The sequence below is a fragment of the Strongylocentrotus purpuratus genome, unplaced genomic scaffold (assembly GCF_000002235.5).
Source record: "Strongylocentrotus purpuratus isolate Spur 01 unplaced genomic scaffold, Spur_5.0 spur5_contig_862, whole genome shotgun sequence".
In the NCBI taxonomy this organism is placed as follows: domain Eukaryota; kingdom Metazoa; phylum Echinodermata; class Echinoidea; order Camarodonta; family Strongylocentrotidae; genus Strongylocentrotus; species Strongylocentrotus purpuratus.
The window spans coordinates 237,184-258,440 of NW_022145571.1; the positions used below are offsets into that span (position 1 = coordinate 237,184).

The following is a 21,257-nucleotide window of genomic DNA, read 5'->3' on the forward strand; positions in this document are numbered from 1 at the left end:
CCAGAGATGAATACTGGATAAATGCACTCATGAAAGTTATGTAACATTATTCATTTATGCACCAACAGTACATTCTAAGACACGCAGGTGGAAGTATTCTTTTCAAGAGGGCAAACAAAAGGTATTCATGAAGCATATCTAGGACTTTGGCAGTTATTATTCTAAGATGCTCAAAGTGGAACTTCTCCATGTGTAAAAGATCTGTGGATATTTGGGGTCATTTGTACCATGTGCTATCTGTAAACTCTCTTATTATGCTAGTGTGGAAAAACATTGGATAAAAAAATGTTCCCTGAAAAGCATACACTGTACATGTAGCTCTTCAAATGCCTTAATATTCTAAATATGGCATGTAACAGCTTAAAAATCGGGACAGATTTTGATGCCCCATGTTTGTGTAGTCCCATATACATCTTCCTGTGTGCAGTGCTTATATAACTTTACCAAATTTCTTATCAGTTTGATGACTCTAGAACAGGCCTTCTCAACTGGCGGCGCGCGCACCACTAGTGGCGCTTGCGGTCAGTCGGAGTGGCGCGCGGCTGTTCCCCAAAAAATTAAATATAAATTAAAAATTAAAAATCAAAGAAAGAAAAAATTAAAAAACTATATTTCAAAATTTAAAAACTCAGCAAAATCAAAAGTCGCAGTTGAAGTTGAGCCCAAAATGTAAGCAAGCCATTTTGGTTGTTTGATTTTCACTGGATTTTGACATTTTCCATGTTTATTGCACCAAAATAACTACATATAAATTTACTTCCAGTGTAGATTTTACCAAGGAATTGTACTAATTATTTCACATCAATATGAAATTATGATTGATGTTTTATGGAATAAAAAGGTGTTAAAAATGCCACATCTGGGCCCTAAAAAAGCCCTAAAATCGACTAGCTTCCGGGGGCGGACACCACGCGGCATCGGCTCGGTCGCTACGCTCCCTCACAACACAGTCACCAACCATACAGGTTGGCACTTCAACTTCAATATAAAAAAAAATTGGCACTTCTAATAAACTAGTTGAGAAGGCCTGCTCTAGAACCTTGCAGTACACACCAATACTCATATATGCTAGATGATCAACCTTTTCTGATCGATTCCATACCGTTTCTTTCACAATGCAATTGCTTGACCAGAACTCAACTTTATCTTTAAGAATTGTGATATTCCCAAGTGAATTTAGAAAGTGAATAAAACCTCTCTAATGTGAACATTTCTACAAACAACCACACTGAATGTCACAGAACAAATCCTCCACTGAAGAAGCACCGGTATATGTAAATGTGAATACATCTACACATAGAAGACATGCTCAGTGTGTGAACACACTGCGATCTTAGCAATTATATTATCGAGTGGAATATGCTGCATTTTGAAATTGTCAAAAACATTGACTAGTATATTAAAGCAACGCATCCTTGCAGTCTATTTCATTTAGAAAAATGGTTTCCAACATGACAGCTCATCTGTATCACTATGAACAGGTTTCAAGTAACTCAACTAAATACAAACACAGCCTCCAAAAAAAAAAAAACTGTCTTAGAAATGTCATACTGATAACAAACTTGAGTGACTCTGTTCACCCTTCACTCTTTCACATTTTACAAATGTATGCATGGATCCAGACTTAAGGGAAAATAGTTTTAGTTACATACCTGTATCATAATGTAGTTGGCTCAAATACCATACTCTCTGTGCTAAAGCCTGTACTTAAGTTAAGAGTTCATCTCCTTAGCATATCTGCCTCATCCAACAACATATTTCTGAACGTTTAACAGAATTTGATTTAGGATAAGAGCATATTTTCCCAATTCGTTGAGGAGAAATATTGATGCAAACACTGTCATAAAACTAGATCTCTGTATTCTGATTTGGAGTAGATATAATGTGGATTTTATGCTTGGTAGACTTTAATCTATATTTTGCATGAATTGATCTTGGCTATACTATAAGAGGATATAAGAGGAAATCACATGAAATTAGGTCAAATTAACTGCTTTACTAACAGAATTATTGTGATCATCATTAATTCTTCATTAATGATACATGTAATAATGATGGTGATCATTCTGACATCAAATTGATTATGATAATGCGATCAAATTAACCCGATTTCATCTTCTTTCATTTATGCATTTAAGTACAGTGTACATCCCTGTTATAAGAATTTAATAAAAAATCGCGATCAGCAATCTTCATCAAATATTGATCAAAATCTGCAGGCAGGAAACTCACTTTCCCACCTAACAAGGTCTAACAAGACAAAAGATCTATTTTAGGATCTGTGTCACAGTGTTTACATTGCAACCCGCATTAAATCCAATGGAAATCACATTGCAATCAGTCAGTACAAGAATTGCTCAGCATTCTTTTATCATCTGGTGAATATTATTGTTTCTCGATGATTTGTGTGATTTTTTATTGTTTGCTTGTTTTGTTTTGTGTTTTTTTTAACTTTAATGAGTTAGTGATATTTGCAAGTAAGTGCCATGTACTTTGGTTGATCATGAACATCACATAAAATTGCATACTGCACCATCAATTCTGTGTGTCTCTGTTAACTTTTCAGGCAAGGAAGACCATTAATTAAGAGTAACTCTGCACAAGTATGAAACCACTTATAAGATTGCAACTTTGCAAGTATATACTTCACTGTCAAATTCAATATTACATTTGTGTAATAGTAATTGTTCTCCTCCCTCTTCTTCTTCTGTGATGTTTCTACCAAAACAGTTAGTTTGACTGCACAGTACACTCTTCTGATTTCTATCAAATTCCTTTTTTTTTTCATTTTGTGATTCTCCATGTAAACACATGTCTTTCATCTAACCTTTAATTTTCTTGGGTTATTTTGAAATTGACGATATTTTGGACTGATTTTACACTTGCCTCAAAACAACAAATAAACAAATGAAAGGCTTGTAAAGTATGTACCTGTACACTGCTACATGTAGATGGCCCAAAAGAACAAAGGTTGTGAAGTGACACAAATCTTTGTTAACTTCAATGAGTAACTCGTTGCTCTATTCAATCAATGACCATGGAAACACAGCTTGAGATAGACAGATCAGTCAGTCAGTCACATCATTGTCTAAATAATCCTATTACTACTCACTATTCATTCCTTCACTCGACTAAACTCAAACTTCCTTATTATCTGCAATTCTGCATTGCAAGAGAAATGCAGTAGAAATGTCAGACATGTACAATACACGTACAATACATCCCAATGCTTATGTCTGCTTATTCTGCAATAAAAAAAAAAACATTAAAACTACTGTTCTGTATTTCTACAGTTGAGTATGTACAGTCACAGTGTATGTTTTTAACTCCCCCCCCCCCCCCTGACAATGACATTAGCAGGAGGAGGGGGGTTACAAAATAGAAGGTCTAAAAATGGTCACCAACAATAACAAGCAGTATGAAGGCTTATTTACAATGTAACATCACCCTCATGTGATTCAGTAAAGTTCGTACAGATGTAGAGAATATGGCCAGTTAGTATGCTGTGCTCAATAGAATTTATTCTCTATTAAAGGCCAATGTAATACTTAGTACATTGAAAATCATTAAGTGGATAACTGGACTAATGCAGAAATAAGAGATGGAATCTAATAAACTTCAAAGGAGAAGAGCCAATTGATTGAGAAGTACAAGTAAGAATATAAAAAAGCTTATTTAAGAAGAAATAAACGTGTAAATGTACATTTGTAGATATTACATGTATGAAACAGAAAATGGATAGGAAAGAATAAGAAAAACAGTTTTTATCTATGCCTCTTTCAAAAGAGGAATATATAATTACAGTCACAAAGATTATAATTCATCTTATCAGTCCCTTGATATAAAAGGCAACAGCTATTCCTCAGTTAAATTTATATTTGGAATAAAATATTCATACAAAACAAGCTTATCAAAGCATTTACCTTCAGACAATCTTTGATGGAATATATAAAGAAAGTTTCTGCAGACAAATCATGTTAAAAACATAGAGATCCCAGAAAAATATTTTCAAGAAGTGATTTCTGTTGGCCTTTGTGTTCACAAGCTTTCACTAATAAAGCAGAATACAGTCTGTCCTATGTACAACTAACAACGAGCATGACTGCATGCTGCTACAGGAACACAAGAGTAGTTGATTAGCAAGGAGTATGGGTGGACCGTTTAAAGAGGAAATGAGTTGATCTTAGGTTTACCAGAGTGATGTAGTGATCCTCCTAGAATGACTAAACAACTCAATGTTAGCCTCTCAAAGAGGTCTCACAATGCAAGTAAAAACAAAGAATCCATAATATTTCATTGATAGACTCCATACAAAAACCAAACCACCTGTCTACAAAATGACACTTGAAACTGGAGGGACAATAGTATCTATAGTACTAGTAGGGTTGTATAAAGTTGGAACTTAAAAGAGATATCTGAATGGTACTTGTTGCACATACTCTTCTTCCATGCAATGTACACATACAATACTTGTACATTAGGCCTACATGTAATGTATATGTGGAGGTGATATGGTATAGTGGTTCATTCACTTGACTCTCAATCCAAGGGTTGAGGGTTCAAATCCAGCCCACAGTTCTTTGGATGTGCAAAGGGACATGTAATTTCCAAGATGGGTTTGTGCCAAATACTGTCCTTAATTGCTAATGATGTTTATTAGAACTACATGTAGTAATGTACTTGTAGTATCTAAAAAGAAAGCCAAATCGCTGCTTTCAGTTAAACTATAATGGTTACCATGAAATTAGGGCAAATACGTACTATTACAAAAGGTTCCAAATCCAAGCCATGACAGTCATACTACTATTGGCACAACTGTAACACATTTCCTGTGTTTAGTGATCGCCATGCCCAAACCTTCCTGCGTATTCCGCTTATAAAAGTTCATTCTTTTATCCTGAAACTACATGAGAGTACGTATTGCAGTAGTGTAGAGTGACCTAGAGCTGACCTGGTGGCAGGCAAGCACAGTTCAACCATGGACCAATGGTTTAATCACAGAACTTTAGAAACGCTATGAGAGAACTAGACAGAGATCAAGAGCTATGTAAACATTCTGAACAATTGTCACCCACAGGTATTTCAAATACTATTCACACAGTCCTACCCAATCTGACCACCAATCTAACAACAACCAGAGTTAAACATATGTACACACTGCCTCAAATGTATTCAGAATATTTGTAGTTTGTTATTTGTTAATGGGCAGGTCCAAGCTATTGTCCCCTCTGGGGGTCCAATTTCATCTTTATATATTTAACAAACTATACCTCATTTTAAAGCTGAAACTATAAATTTTATGAATCTGATAAAAAATTAAAAAAATTATCAAAATACGAAGGGTGCCAAGATCACGAACTTCGATTTGTATTAATTAGCGTGACGTACGGGACATTACATTTTTATTTTTGTATCTCATTTGAATTATTTGTTTAAAATTAAATATCTCAGGACATGAAGACCATCATGCTAGAAAATAGGAAAAAAATATAAAAACTTTCAAAATTAATTAATTATGGAAATGAGGTAGGTCCCAAAGTGTGATGTCCCGTACGTCACAATTTGATCATAATTTGTTTAATTTTAATTATGAAAATTTTTTTTTTTTTTAAAGATATTCTAGGAAGTTCTAATTTAAATGAATACCTAACAAAAAATAGATTTAACAAAAATTTCAAAAATTCTGTGTTGATTACATAATCAAATTAAGAAATGTGACGTACGGGACAAGTGTGTGACGTACGGGGCAACCACATACAAAACCAATGGGTGATGTGAAAAAGGAAATTACCAAAAGGAGAATATATACTGTGTTAGGAAACTTGTTGTATACAGGGATATATGAACATTCCAACTGGGTCCCTTCTAGGAATTTACTTGTTTGTACTTTTGTTGTTGTTTTATGTAATTCTTGTTAATGTAATTAGTCTTCAAGCCAGACCCCTGGTATTATCAACTTTGGTATTTTGCCAGTTGATGTCTCTAACATTGGCAGGATGCTAAATATGTAAATCATAATAGTGTACTAGTTCCTGGAATGAGTCTAATGAAATTATATGGTAGTGGATAGATGCTGCAGGTAAGATTAGCACATGTATGCTATCAAGCTCTCCATGTGAGGTTGTTTTATATTATATTTAAATGTCATATATGATGGTAAAGGATTACAGCATGCACTGTACATGTTATGGAGCCAGCTCGGGAATTCTGATCTCCTAAAAACTAAATCATAACTTTTAAGGAAGGATAGCCTTTTTGAGTATTTCACACTCTCACCCACTTAAGATTGTTACCACTTTTACACCCATGCATTTTTGTTGAGTTTGCTTTCAATTAATCTTTTGAATTGTGGAAAAGGTCACACAAACATTTAGGGTTTTAATTTCTTATATCTGGTGGTGTTAATAAGATGTTTTAATCAATACGAAATACATTCAAGATTTATATTTTTGTATCCATCTTTCACAAACATGTAGGCTACATTAATGTACATCAAAATTCTTGAATATATGACAGCAACATATACATGTTCTAATCTGTGATAAAAGGACATAAAAAAAGACAATATGTTCAGCATTATCTTTGAATTCCTTCAAAATTCTGTGATATTACTATCAAATAATTCAAACAAGCTATGAAGAAAAGACTTCATATTTTTAATGTATCTTTGTTCACAAACACTTAGAACATAAGAAATGTTCTTTGACAAAATATGATGTGCCGAGTGTGTCCCTGTGTTTCAAACAAGTTTAAATAAAAGTTTTCAAGTTCAAGTTCATCTTCTTCATTAATTATTGTTTAAAAACATTTTGCAATGTTGAATGGAATGGAAAAAAGAAATGAGAAAAGAAGCATGACTGCACATGATAGATGGGTAAATGGTGTGTATAAATATTAATTCAATTTGTTTTCTGTGTTAAAGTAATATTTGTATTGATTTACCTCATAAATTAACACAGATGATATTAAGTGATGGTTAGAGGATCTAATTGGGTTCTAAAACACTCTAATTGTCACTGATTCAAGTTAAAATTGTTCACATTTAACAAATTTTGACGCAAATTCTCCATTTCAATGCATTTTCCCATAGGGAAAAGTTGTCCCGTACGTCACATGTCCCGTATGTCACATGCACACATTTATGTTTTGGTATATTACATAATAACGAAAGGTCAGAAAAATATGGTAATAGTTGTGATTAATGCTTGATTTCATAATGAATTAAGATATCATTACCATAAATCTCATAACTTAATAAATTCAGAGAACTTTTATGATGAACTTATTTTTGAAAAAGTCAGAAATTCTCTGGTCCCGTACGTCACGTAGCACATTAATTACATTAAAAATTAATTTATGAATTGGTCAGAACTAAAACTTTCCACAAATGAACTAGCCCATAATAGCCACAGACTCATACCAAAAGATAGTCATATAAATAATGTCATCCATTGTTATTTCTTGTTTAAAGTCTCTGAATGTCCCGTACGTCACAAAGCAAATAGCTTGGACCTGCCCTAATATGAATGGTGCATGTAAGAAGATAATGATCAAAGCAATAAAATGGGAACAAACTTTAACAAACTTTTCCAATATTAACTGGGACAATGTCTGTCATGAAAAAGCACCAAACGCAAATGCTCCTGTACATGTAGATCAAGCAAAAAAAAATGTCAAATTCCAGACCTACAGGTAAATATAGAGACCTAAATCATGGGTGATTTTTTGTAATATAACCACAGATATAATTTTCTTCCAACCAAAAGATATGAGTAAAACAATGAATTTTGCATACGCATACTGTACAGTACATCAAGAAACCATTTACTGAACACATCCATGCCCTTGTACTGTTCATGCTACGAAGTTTTGACTAGTGCTGTAACATCACAGATAAATCGAAACTTTAAAAAAAAAAAAAAATTAAAAATATTTTTTTTTTAAATTGAAAATTAAAAAAATTTTAAAAAAATAAAAAAACGGGAAAACGAAACCGTCCAATTGAAAACGGAATCCGCCATGGGCGGTCGGATACCGGACGGTTAAACGTTTCACTACAGCACTAGTTTTGACTACATTGACAGTGTTTTAAAAAGAATATACCGGTAAATAAAACCACATAAAAGAACAAACAAATAATAAAGACGGGCACAGGCATGCTTGGCTATCAAGTGAATACTAGGTTGAGCGTATTGTAGGACAAAATACTCAAAAATGTTACCAGTAGGCCAAATGTTCATGCTACAGACTTCAACATTTTCATTACGGCTTGAGAAAACAGTTAAAAGCTAGTACAATGGTAGGTCTACACATAATGCATGACCATGATGAGGACATCAACAATCTGAGCATCCATGTTGTTGCTCTACTAAACTGTTGTTCTCAAATATATTTGAAAAGTAAATCAGAAAAAATATCCTTGAGCAGATTTGCAACAGTGAACATTTATAGAGAAATTTGAAACTGTATCTTGAATACACAGTGGTATACTGTACACTGTAATATTGATCAGATCTTCAATCCATCATAACAAGCTTCAACAATATGTGGGCTCTATACCAAGTACCAGGATATTTTACAGATTCTGACCTTTCTGTCCCCTTGTTCTGATACAATTTACTGCAATCATACAATAGACAAGTATGCTGGACATTTGTATACAGTTGTAGGAATTTTGCCGGGGTTTTAGTTTTCCAGAAGACTTCCTCTATATAATTGTAGTGTATAATTTCCTAGGAACAAGTCTATACATGTAGAATTTAGAGCATGAGACATCCATATAATTCTCAGAAACAGGAAATGAAGTACAGTAACACCTGCCATAGTGTTCTGTGACTACTGTCCACCCATCTATAAAGACCGCACATTCCTGTTTCCCTTTATGTGTTTATCATTGCAACATTAAGAGTTGATACCAACAGGTACATGCACAGGTAGGGACCACACCGTCCAGATCATTATCACAACCACCTAAAGCGTTGGTCACACCCAACCGTGCGTGTTTTTAGTCCGTACGGTTTTCGGGGAGGCCATGGCCGCCACGTTTTTCTGAAAACATAGGGAGGGAGTGGCAAAGGCAGGGAGGGAGTACCGGCAACGCACGTCAAAATGTGTAGAACAGGTGTCACATTTATATTCACCTGTGCTACTTATTTTTCAAATAATAGCAGTGAAGGGATGTTCCTTTGTCTACCACAGCAATTGTTGAGGGTAGAATGAGGAACTGTATATTTTGTCTGCTTTCTTTGTCCGTCATGTTCATAGTAACACGTACTGGGGGTGAATTGGTAACCCGACTGCAGCCCGAAAGCAGCGAAAGTTCCTCGTGCACTAAAAATGCTACGGTGTGTCTGCATGCTCCCAAATCCGTACGGAGGCAGTATTCACCACGTACGGATACCCACATTTTGCCCACGTTTTTGCACGCAGACAGCACGCACTTGCAAGTACGGCGGGTTGTGACCACCGCATCACTGTTATCCCTTTAATGACCTTTATACACAGGTTTAGCTGTGTATCTATGGAGGTCTTTATATACTGTGTATTACAGAGATCCTTCATTGGTATCTGGTATCTACATGTACTATTTGGTTACAACCCACCTGTTGATAAACAAAGAAGGAAAGATAAGAATCCTTCTCTTCCTCATGCATTCAGGAAACACACAGGTCCATGTCCATTGATGTTTGGTACATGTACATGTAACTCATTATATTCAGAACAGAAGATTCAAATCCGTGGTCCACTGCAGGGGCATATTATACCAGTCAAAGATTCTATTCCTATTTTCATTCAATGTGCTTTCCAAAGAGGTTACAAACTGAGTATTCTTGTAGATTCATTGAAATAACATTGGACGAACGGTCTCCTGACTAGGCTGGGTTCAAGTTCAACAGCTCATATGACCTGCATTGCATGGGGGGGGGGGGGGGGAGGCACTTAAATGCTACCTGAGAAAGAGTAATGTATTTTTAGCTTTTACGTGGAAACCTTGCTCCAGGATGTTTGAATCTGCAGCTCATTAATAAATATTGATCTATTTTGTTTTCTTTGTTTCTTTTTTGTTATTGTCTTTTTTTTCTTTTTTCTTTTTCTAACAGACTCGGCAAAGAAATTTATATATCTCCACTGAACAAGGTCTCTTCACTGCACTGAACATGTTCATTGGCCACTACATCAAGACACATGGGTCTGCATTTGTTGTTGTTGAAAACTTGTGATGTTGGTCAGTCACGACTAAAAATCCCAAATCCCCAAAAATTTTAACATGAAAGAGGTAAATTTGAAAGAAAATTCATGTTTCTAGAGCTCCCGGTCAAGCAATATGAAGCCGTAGTCTAGATAACGCAGACCTTGCAATATGATTGGCAAGTGTTGATTCCCATACCAGTGCTCCTCAGGTCACTCACAATCACAACACAATGAACACATCACATGAAATAAACTCATTATAGATCCTACTCAACTTACCACCTCTCGATCTGGGATAGTCTCTTCGTAATCAAGGATTGCTTGCAGTGTCTTGTGGGTAGGATTACTAGACTCCTGCTGATCCTGTCATGAAAATGGTGAAAACAATAAACACACTTGTATTTTGAACATTCAATTCACATGCAGCAGTGATTATTTAAAACCCTTCTACAACAATGCATTTCTAGGATATATTACTTCTTATATATCACCGTACTGGCTCTCTATTTTCAACTACCAGTACACGTATCCAATATGCTTGCCGTCTACATGTATATCATGTTGTACAGTACTCTTTAACACACCTTTACAACGAATAGAGCATGTTATGAGGAAGGCGATTTCCTGGTCAGTATTACTACAATTGACCACAATTCACTGTTCCAATTTAATCTGTCCTCAACTTCTTATCAATAAGGGGTGGATCTAGCCCTAAACATACATACACGTAGAGACAGACGGTAGAGCATTGAGCACTGAATACCTGTGTATCCTGATACCTTTGTACTGTTATGGCACTCACAAAAAACAACAACAGATTAGACTGCTGTCACAAGGTTAGTATCCCAGTAAAGGTCTAATACGTATCAGTTGTTATGTAGTTTATTCCGTGTATGTATTTAAACAACAACAACAAAAGTAAAACACTAATGGATGAATCTCCTTTGGTTTTTTGTTTTCTTGTATTCATATTTTAATCACTACCAGTCTTCAAGTTATTAAGCCTATTTGATGGAAATATATTTTATCTACAAAGTTACAAACCCATGTAATGAACTCCATGTACAGAGGTATATCATTTTAATAGTTATTATTGCTGTACAATTTACATACATACAGTGTACGTGTAGCTGTTATTCATTCAACAACACTGAAATAATATTGCAACAAAACACATTCCTCTACCTTAATCAACAATGCAAACCAATGTACATATAATCTATAGCGCTTTAGACAAATGTCAACTTTTATCAATTTATATCAGTGGAGAAATCAGCAGGTATTTCCTGTGATGATAACAATCTGTTGGAGTTTACTCTTATGACTCAAGCATAATCTAATGCCAGCTCATTCAACCTACAAATGAACAAAGATCTATACAAGATAACTCACTTCTTTCCTGTATACCTGTACATGTCAGGCCTTAAATTTCAATATTTTTAGGGCAAGGCCGTTACACATGTACTGTACATACTTATATAATAATAAAACCTGTTAACTAATTGTTAGACATGTACCTAATAGGGCTGCGATGTGTAGTCGAATGCTCGAGTACCCGCACGGTTGACAACTACTCGGGTACGATTTTTAGTACCCGAATATTCGGCCGCAAAAAAAAAAAAAAAAAATCTGTCCAGGCCGACGCTTACCCGTGCCTGGGTGAGCGGCGGCCGCTGGCATGGTGCCGTCGGTAAAAATGCTTCCCAACTCAAGCACTGTCAAACTCACCACTCAGAAACTGGGACCAAATGTCTGGATTTCTGTTTGGACTTGGAGGAAAATGGATTATTCTGCCATCTTTGGTTTTTAAAACAGCATTGTTTACTGTTAAATCGGTGCTTCAACTGCAACTCAAAGTAAAATTGCATGCGTTTTCGGAGACGTGAGATACTGCCCCAGTGGTATGGTGGTGGCAAAAAAAAAATTAAAAAATAAATAAATAAAAAAAAAATTTAAATTTAAAAAATTCAAAAAAATTCAAAAAAATTATTAAAAAACATGGCGTCCGAATACTTGAGTATTCGCTTGTAAGCCTGGGAGTGTACTCGGGTACCTCATTACACTGTTGTGCACAGCCTTAGTACCTAATATTTACACAATGAGAACATGAAACAGACAGGTCAAGATATTTTGCTTTTTTTGCTTTTTTATTATCCTTTGTTTTTTATTTGAGTCGGGTCACCAATAGCTATTTGAAGACATGATGATTGATAAAATCATGTTGTTACAGTATCAATTGTTATTTTGTTATGTTTCTAACAAAGATATATAGCCAACTACTCTATAAAAAGACTAAGACTTCATTTCCAGCATTACTGCAGTGAATGAATGTAGAATGAATTAGTGATGAATTACCTCCTGTTGTTTGCCTGCATAGATCTGTTTCTTGCGTTGTTCTGACAGCCCACGAGCTCCTCCTTGTCCGTATCTACTGAACAGAGAATCTAACGCTGACAGATCACTAGGTTCCTCTTGGGACATCACTATAAATCCTTCTCACTCAGTATTGTGGGGGCAAACTCAAGAGCATCCCCTGCAGACAAAAAAAAAACAATTTTCAATAAACAATGTCTTCAAGTTTCCCTTTTGTAGGTCTACATGTACATACAATTACAGTACATGAAGGCTACAGTATTCAACAAATTCGATTTCAGTGTATTTCAGCCAGAAATGGAGCACAAACTTCAGACACTTCCTTTGAAACATTCTTTTACATACAACATGTATATCGATCAAATCAACCCAAATTCATCCATTCATCCCCTCAACCATGCCCCCCTTGAGTAAAAAAAAAAGAAGAAAGAAAAAAAGAAGAGGATTCGGGTGGGGGGGATGGCATCTAACAACATTCCCCCCTTTTGAGTAAGGAAATTGGGAAAAAATAGGGAAAATAGGGAAGAATAGGGAAAATAGGGAAGAATAGAGAAAATAAGAGAAAAATCTGGAAAATTGGAATAAAATCATGAAGAAAAAAAAATAATCTGGAAACTGATTTAAATCGGGTAATTATCAGGCCTGTCTATGAGGGGCAACAGAAGCTGGAGTTTTCTATTTACATGAACAAGCACACCTACAGATGTAGTACATAATCGTTTTCTTTCCAAGCATCCACGTGACTCATTTCAAACTTTACTTTTGTTTATGTTTTCACTATTTTCTGATTTTGTCTGTGCCAAATGTAATATTAATGAATTAATAAAAATAATAATAATTTATGATACTCAAAATAAATAAATAAATAATAATAATTGTAATAATTATACAAAATAATGAGTATAACAGTTATGATAATGATGATAATAATTACAATGATAATGATTATGATTATCATTCAGTAATAATATTAATAAATCCTCACAATATAATAATAGAAATAAGAAGAAGGGGAATTAAGAATATGCTCTGGAAAACATTCTTTTTAATTTAAACAAGGTAAAACAAAACACCAAACAGACAGGAAATGGTTCCTTAACAGCTCATTTATTCATACCTTTTAGTTACAAAGTGTTGGAATTGTGAACAATTTATTTGTCCCAATTCATGTTTCTTGAGAATGTGACATATTAAAGCCTATATTCAACAAAGGCCCTAATTTAACAAATCCACCTTTCATTTTTTAATTAAATGAAAAAAAAGGGGGAAAAAACATATAATAAACTTACAGTCTTACACAGTACAAGAAGGGGTAGGAATAATTTAGTTCCAGTGCATACAGTATGTAGAGTACAGGTAAAATCCGGGTGTGCTGCTCACATTCTGACCAAATTTCAATCAAAACATCAAATTATTTCTAACAACGTGTCATGGTAGATGACACACATACATGTACATGTATAGTAATTTCCATAACAAATTTAAACAAACTTACTTTTGAGAGATGACGAAAGGATTAATTCTTAGTAGACAAAACAACTATTCCAATATATTTCCAAACATACATGTACATGTATTCAGTGATTCAGCCTCAAGATCAACTATATGATATATCCATATGGGGCATTACATGTACTTTACATGGTAGTGGTGGATAGAGCAGAAATAAATCAATAATGAATTCTCTTCACACCTACATGTACACAACACAGATGCTTGCTCTATTAATACAGGAATGATAAACTATGCAGACAAACACTCATTGATTGGGTATACCAAGGTTCACGTATCAAGATAAGATGTCATTACAAGGCCTGACAAATAACCTTTCCCAACTTTGGGTTTCATTTCAATACAAATCTAATCAAACCTTTTTATTTGTATACATGTACTGTACATGGTACATGTATATTGACAATCTACTATGTCAGGCCAACTACCATGATGCATATTGTATTGTAACCTACAGGTATAGGAAGTGCATTGTTTTTTTGTTTTTGTTTGTTTTGTTTTTAATGAACAAGATTTTCAATCCATCTGTACTTTGTAAACAACATGCCAATGCAATGTGAAGGGCCGTGTTGAATTCTTAATTTGAAAGTCTTTAAGGCATACATGTACAGTATATTGAAGCTTCTAATGAGTTTTTAAATAATGTCTCTCATTTAAGAAACATCCATGCTCAAAAACAAAACAAAACAACACAAAACCAAAGTCACTCATAGGACTTTTGTAGCATTTGTCTGGATTTGAACAACCAGGGTGGTGTTTCACAAAACTTGTCATCAGTGACAAATGACAGTTTTTGTTATAAGCTACTGAAATCCTTGCTTCTGATTGGTTATCAGCAGACTTGTCATTTGTCATTGAAAAAAGGCTTCGTGAAACAGGTCCCAGAATGAAGCACTTTGTTGTTATGACAATAAAATACAGAGGACCAACTTTTAGAAAGGATTTGTTCTGAACTAAAATAACTGAGCGCTCACACTAAACTCACAAAAAATGAAAGGTTGAATTCTGCTGCCAAAAAGTCTGAAAGTCAGCACTTACGCCCACTGATAAGAAACAGGATCCCCAAAATGAGCTGAAGGTCTGAAAAATGAGGTTTTGTGCCAGGTTTTTTAAACTGCAAGCTATGATAGTGATGCAGGCACTGAAAAAGTTCAGTTTTTCTCTTCCATCCCTTTTCTTTTAGCTTTTTTTTTCTTTTTGGAGAAAATTATATACATGTAATGCAATCACCTAAGTAATAGTCTGATTTTCAGACCCTTTTACAGAATGGTTGTTGCTTTGTGCTGCACAAAGAAATGAGAATTTTTCAAACTTTAAAAAAAATATGTAAAACTTAAACTTATAAAGTGAAATAAGGATGCTACAAAAATCTTAACAAATACAAGGTTTGCGATAGCCAATCAGAAGGGCCCTTGTAGGCGCCAATTTGGCTAAATGAGGCTGAGACTGGATCGACGTAATGCGCATGCACTAGAATCGGCTAGCTGTAAGCTCAAGTTCTACGTGCTGGGCCGGGCAGAGTGAATAGTGGTTTGGTTTTCTATTTCAGGATAATGCCGTCCACGCTTTTGTTTTACAATGTAAAATTGATTATAACGGAAAGACTGTGCACGAGCTACGAGTTCGTAATGACATGCACTGTTTTTCCGTTATAATCATTTTGCCTTCGGCGTAGACTAGAAGGAACGAGACCCGGCTGCAAGATTTTCTTCATGGATGTCAATCTTGACCCATAATTTCCTGAAAAGGGACCATTAGATGGATTCAAGTAGTCAAGTTGGTAAGTGAAACCGAAGTAGTTAAGCATTTAAACTAATTTAGGACTTAAATGCATCGGATACGCATTCGGTAAAATATCAAAATTAGGGATTAAGTTTGGCCAAGTTTTGTGTAACGTTTCTTTACCATGTTTACACAAACGCGCGTCCACTACAGCGTATAGGGCTGTTCTGTCTCTAAAGAGAGAGCCGACCTTACCCAAATCAGAGGCTAACGAACGAAAGAGACAGAAAAATTCGGTCTAGCTGAGCGCTAGACCATAGTAGATGCAGACCACTTGTTTGATTGCACAGCTGCTAGTGCCATAGGCATCGGCTTCGGTGAAGTCTGAGACAGAGCGAGAAGTCAAACTCACGGGACTTACACATATATTTCCACGACTTTTTCGAACACACCCACAATCTTATATGATGAGAAAAAAAGACTAAAATATTCCATTTCATAATAATCAATTGAAAAGATGAGCAGATAAATAGGCTTAGCTTACCACAGTTCTCCCTCTCATAGCTTTCAGCCAAGGTGTTTTTGACTTGACGACTCGACTTCGCTTTTGAGAGAAAAATTATGTAGATCGACAACATTTCAAGGACATAGCAATAGATGGCGCTATAAATACTCGACGCCAAAGAGATTCGATCATACACAGTATGTCCTCCGTAGGAGGACTAGAGGGCCAACTAAAATCGTGACCTTTGACATTTCATAGGTTTTGCATTGGATGCATTATGGGGGTTTTGTCCGATTTGAACGACGGTTTTGGAGGGTCAATGAATATTCATGAGCAATGACGTAAAAAATACGCCAACTACTGTTTGTTGATTGGCCATCGACAAAATGTTTTATGTATTAGGTCATGCATAAAACATTTTTTGCATTCCCATAATTCCCTACGATTTGAGCAAGAAAATGATGAAAAATGGCGGTTGTATGAACTGCGACTTTGAAGTTTTTCAATTACGAACAATGAAACATTTTTCTTGTAAGTGAATTTCTATTATAATAGAAGTTTGTCAAATACATCTCAGTTGAGCAGAAAATCTTCAGGCGAACATCGACATCAAAGTGATACCATACGGATACCAAAAAAGTAAGTAAAGATAAATTTTGTGTGAAGATATCTGAAATGATTGTGATGTGTTCGTCATTGCAGTGAGGGGCTCTCCGCATTGTCACAACGTATTACCCGGTTAACCCCCTACCCCATCCTTTTTTCTTTGTTCTGACCAAAGAATATTACTGATTGAATGAACTCTAATTTAAGTCGTCGACGGTAATATTTTTAGAAATAATCAGGAGTTTACCGTAGGTTATTTCATCACAGCACATCTCGTAATTTTAAGTTCAGTTCATAGCTTGATTACCGATAGTAATCGGTAGTAGATGTAGACCTGTTGTAGACTGCGCAAATGGCTCATTGCTAGTCCAAGCCGATGAGATTTCGTGGAGCGGTTTATGATTTTCAATTCGCCGGTGCTAGCCGGTTGTAACACTCCACCAATAAGCGACTGCGTTTCCTGAGCTGGCGCGGCTATAACAGGCTACACTTTAGGCTAGTATTCATAGCATAGAGTCTAGCCTGAATTTTCTGTCTCTTTCGTTCGTTAGCCTCTGATTTGGGTAGAGTCGGCTCCTCTCTTTAGCCAATCCTACCCAAGTCAGAGGCTAACGAACGAAAGAGACAGAAAATTCGGGCTAAGGGCAAGGCATAGGCCCTGGCCTAGCCCTAGGCTAGGCCTAGGGTCTAGGCCTAGTCTAGATCTAGTCATGCTGTTGCTAGTGTGGCATTATGTATCCAGGTCCAGCTTAGTTAGGATGTAGGCTAGATAGACTATATCAACAACAACAACAACAAAACAAAAAGGGTGTCCCTTCCTAGCTTCATAATTTTACCCCCACCCCACCCCCTCACCCCTACCCCCACCCCCACTCCTCTTTTTTCTTCATTGTGCTCTAACTTCTAAGTTATGGCACTGTGCCTTGTTTGAAATATTTAGAGGAAAATGACATGTTTAGAGAGAAAATAGGTTTATATTATTTACATATTACTAATGTCCGAATATTTACCTTGTTTACAGTAAAGTTTCAGGACTATTTGCTACCCCCCTTTTTATTTGGTATTGCATGGGTATTTCTAATTCTAGTCTAAAGGACATGAACCAAGTTATAAACTGATAACTAATGCAAGCATTTGATACTATTACTTGCACGAACCTTACTAAGTTTCTGTTTTCTTTTAATTGTAGATCCTATGCAACCAAAAAGCAGATAATGACCACAGATGTGCAACAGAGACTACCAGTACCTGATCATCATATGTTATGGTGTAGATCTCAGGAACAGGACACCTAAGTTGAACTCTGGCAAGGTATGTTTGTATAAAGTTCGAAAATATTCAGGCTGTATAATCTAAGGCTAAGCCCATGCCAACATCGCACTCATCTTGGACTAACCACCAATTACCATCTTAATTATAATGTTGCATTATATCTTGTAATTCTCATTTATTCTCTAGCTTTTTATTTAGGTGACAAACTATGGTGTTGCTACAGTTTATTCTCTCAGCATATTAAAAGATGTACTCAAAGGTACTTTTCCTAAATATTACATTATATCTAACAAACTTTTGTTCACAAAAGTCTAGCAAATAATAACTTAAAATGAATTGGAAATTACTTTTAAAATAATTGGAAATACATTTTAACCTTTACTCTTCTCTTCAAAAAAGGTCCTATCAGATAGACATAAGTTTATCATTTTTTAATAAAATTAAAATACAAGACCTAAAAAAAGTGGGGAGGTACTATTTTTGAAAATCCAATATAATGCAGCAGTTTTAATCTTATTTGATTTCTCCTCTCTTTTTGTTTTTTATTATGCAGGTTGTCCCATGCAGAAGGTTTGATTCCCAGGCTTCTTTTGTACAAGTCCCTTGTCTATCCTCATCTTGAGAACTGTTCCGGTGTCTGGGATCCCTACAACATCTCAGATGTCCAGGACGCTACTTCACAATGGGGACCACAAGAGAACCAGCAGTTTGACTGAGATGATCAGCACCTTTTAATTGCCTACTATATCTACAACTACAAGGCACTCTGCAAGAAGACTGGGAATGGTGCACAAGATAGTCAATGGTCTCTCCGCTCTCCCTTGAAAATTTCCCCACTGCACTACTTATAGCTACTTGCGCCCTCTATATAGCAAACAATGCCTAATCGGTGCCTACTGGTCCCCCATGATCCCCTTTTTCTTATATTAATTGAGAGCTGATTTGATGAGATAACCACCTGTCAGTGACCTTGCAGGGTGGTCTAATCCCGCTGGCCAAACTAGTACAGACGGGCTTTAACAAATCACGAGCAGGAAGTACCATGACATGACCCTCCAGTTGCACCAAGCCAGAAGCGACATAGACAAGTTTGTATTTGCCCAACACTCTGTCCCAAAGTTAATGGAACTGACTTCCAGCAAATATAGTGCATGCTGACAGTCCAGCTGCCAGGGACTACTTCTGAGGCATCTACTCTCCTTATCCCACTTAAAAACAGTCTGTCTTCCTCACACCACTTGTAATCTTTAGTATTAGTTCATCTTCGTGATAGGCTACAACGCCTTTTGAAGATTACCAGAAGAATAAGAAGAAGATATATCGAGGATCATGAAAGTAATCATATCTTCTTTTAAATGCGTGTACATGTAATATAGTTTTTTGATATTTAATCTTAAGTCAAGTTCTGACAAAAATATTAGGGATGCTGAACTGGATAGTAAATTGAAGGGTGGGGTATAAAATGATGTAGTTCGATAGTAATACTGTAGTAATATAATTATACACTGGCGCTCATAAAGTTGGAATATTTTTGTTTTACCCCAATTTATGGAATTATTTTAAAAATAATAGATCTAGATAATAGTATACATTCTCCGATCTTATTTTAAAATTATTTATAAAATAATTCCATAACTTGGGGTAAAACAAAAATATTCCAACTAATAGTAACAATAATGACAATGATCATGATAATAGTAGTAATAATAATGATAATACAGGTAGTAGTAAAAACAACAACAATAATGTCCAATGTAAGATAAAGTACTCATAAAAGTCAGTATATACCTTTTCTTTACATAATAAAATAGCATGTTGATATTATTGAATATTTTTTTCAAAATCTACAATAAACTTTTACAACTGAAAAATTTGAATTCAAGAGACAGCCCCCCCCCCCCCCAATCCATTTGCCATCCTTTTGTTGATGTCATGTTGGATTTAAAAAGATCTTTATAGAAACAAAATATGTTCAAAAATGAGTTCATAAATGTTAATAAATTAGTTGATAATGCTTAATTCTGTTCTTTTCATTTTCTTATTTTGTGAAATATATGTGATGATGCTGGTGATTATGATGATGTAGGCACTCTGTAATGATAATGCTGTATGACTGAGGTGAGATGGGGTCTGATGCAGTCTTGTGTAGAATTGAGTATGGTGTTCGACCTTTTGATGTTTGTTTATATCTGGTATCAGCGAGATAGATTTAACCATTTTTCCTAATGAGAGAAAGCGGAAATGTAACGAGAGTGGGCAAGACTTATGTATAAATACAGTATAAAAAATGGTTTACAATAAGATGAGGGGGGGGGGGGGAGCTTAAATAAAGAATAAGTCAATGCCAAAATGATGAAAGCATAGGTAATTGGGGTGTGGATGGGGGAGGGAGGTTAATAGAGACTATGGAAATGTCAATATTGGAAAGGGTCCCTGTATTGAAAATGTTACTGTTGGGGGGGGGGGGGGGGGGGGGGGGCAAATTTAAAAAAAATCAGTGGCGACGAATGCAAAAATTTAAATTTCATTGGGGATGGGGCACAATATGAAAAACATTGAAGTCGAGGTGAGAATGATTCATTATTTGGACACTAAAAATATGAATATATCACTTGTTAAGTCGGCTAAATGATCAGTGCAGTTTTTCTGATTTAAAAAATATTTAAGTTAATAAACAAACAAAAAAAAGAGGCAAAAAATGTGTTGAGGTACCACAGTGAAATAGGGTCATTATTTTGCCTTTTAACTGAACTGAATTTTTAAAAATGTACTTTCCATCCTGGTGACAGTGAAGTTTGTTGCCCCAACTAAGTCAACCATTTAAAAGTTTATTACCCACCCCCCCCCCCCCCCCCCCCTCCCCCCAACACACACACCTCCACAACTCTGCATGAACTTTGTTCTACATTATCCGGCCCAATTAAGGATTATGTCGATATAGTAACGCATGCGCATTGTCTTTTTTTCATTGCGTTAATATGCTAATAAGTGGAAAAGAGCTCATGAATATTCCAAATTTTAATTTAAATATTTTGCGCGCTACGCGCAGTCCAAAATCCCCATTTCGCTGGTGCAC

At 35.5% G+C, this 21,257-nt stretch overlaps 1 protein-coding gene and 1 long non-coding RNA gene across 4 annotated transcripts in view; one reads left to right on the forward strand and one right to left on the reverse strand.

Annotated features, from left to right (window-relative positions):
- LOC591398 (neurofilament heavy polypeptide) overlaps positions 1-16,439 on the reverse strand; it is a 41,605-nt gene extending 25,166 nt beyond the window's left edge. For 2 of the 3 annotated variants that reach the window (XM_031000560.1, XM_031000554.1), the window contains exons 1-3: positions 16,343-16,439; positions 12,547-12,724; positions 10,471-10,554 (exon numbers count right to left, since the gene is read on the reverse strand). In XM_031000560.1, coding sequence (XP_030856420.1) covers positions 10,471-10,554; positions 12,547-12,672 — 210 coding nt within the window. In that variant the 5' untranslated portion in view covers positions 12,673-12,724; positions 16,343-16,439. Of the gene's footprint in view, positions 1-10,470; positions 10,555-12,546; positions 12,725-13,861; positions 13,948-16,342 lie in introns of all 3 variants that reach the window. The other variant, XM_031000558.1, reaches the window with a different exon arrangement.
- A 362-nt stretch (positions 16,440-16,801) lies between these two features.
- Positions 16,802-19,107, forward strand: LOC115930066. Its single transcript, XR_004061704.1, has 3 exons — positions 16,802-16,942; positions 18,099-18,220; positions 18,735-19,107. It is a non-coding gene; the product is annotated as an uncharacterized LOC115930066 (long non-coding RNA).
- Positions 19,108-21,257: the final 2,150 nt, after the last annotated feature.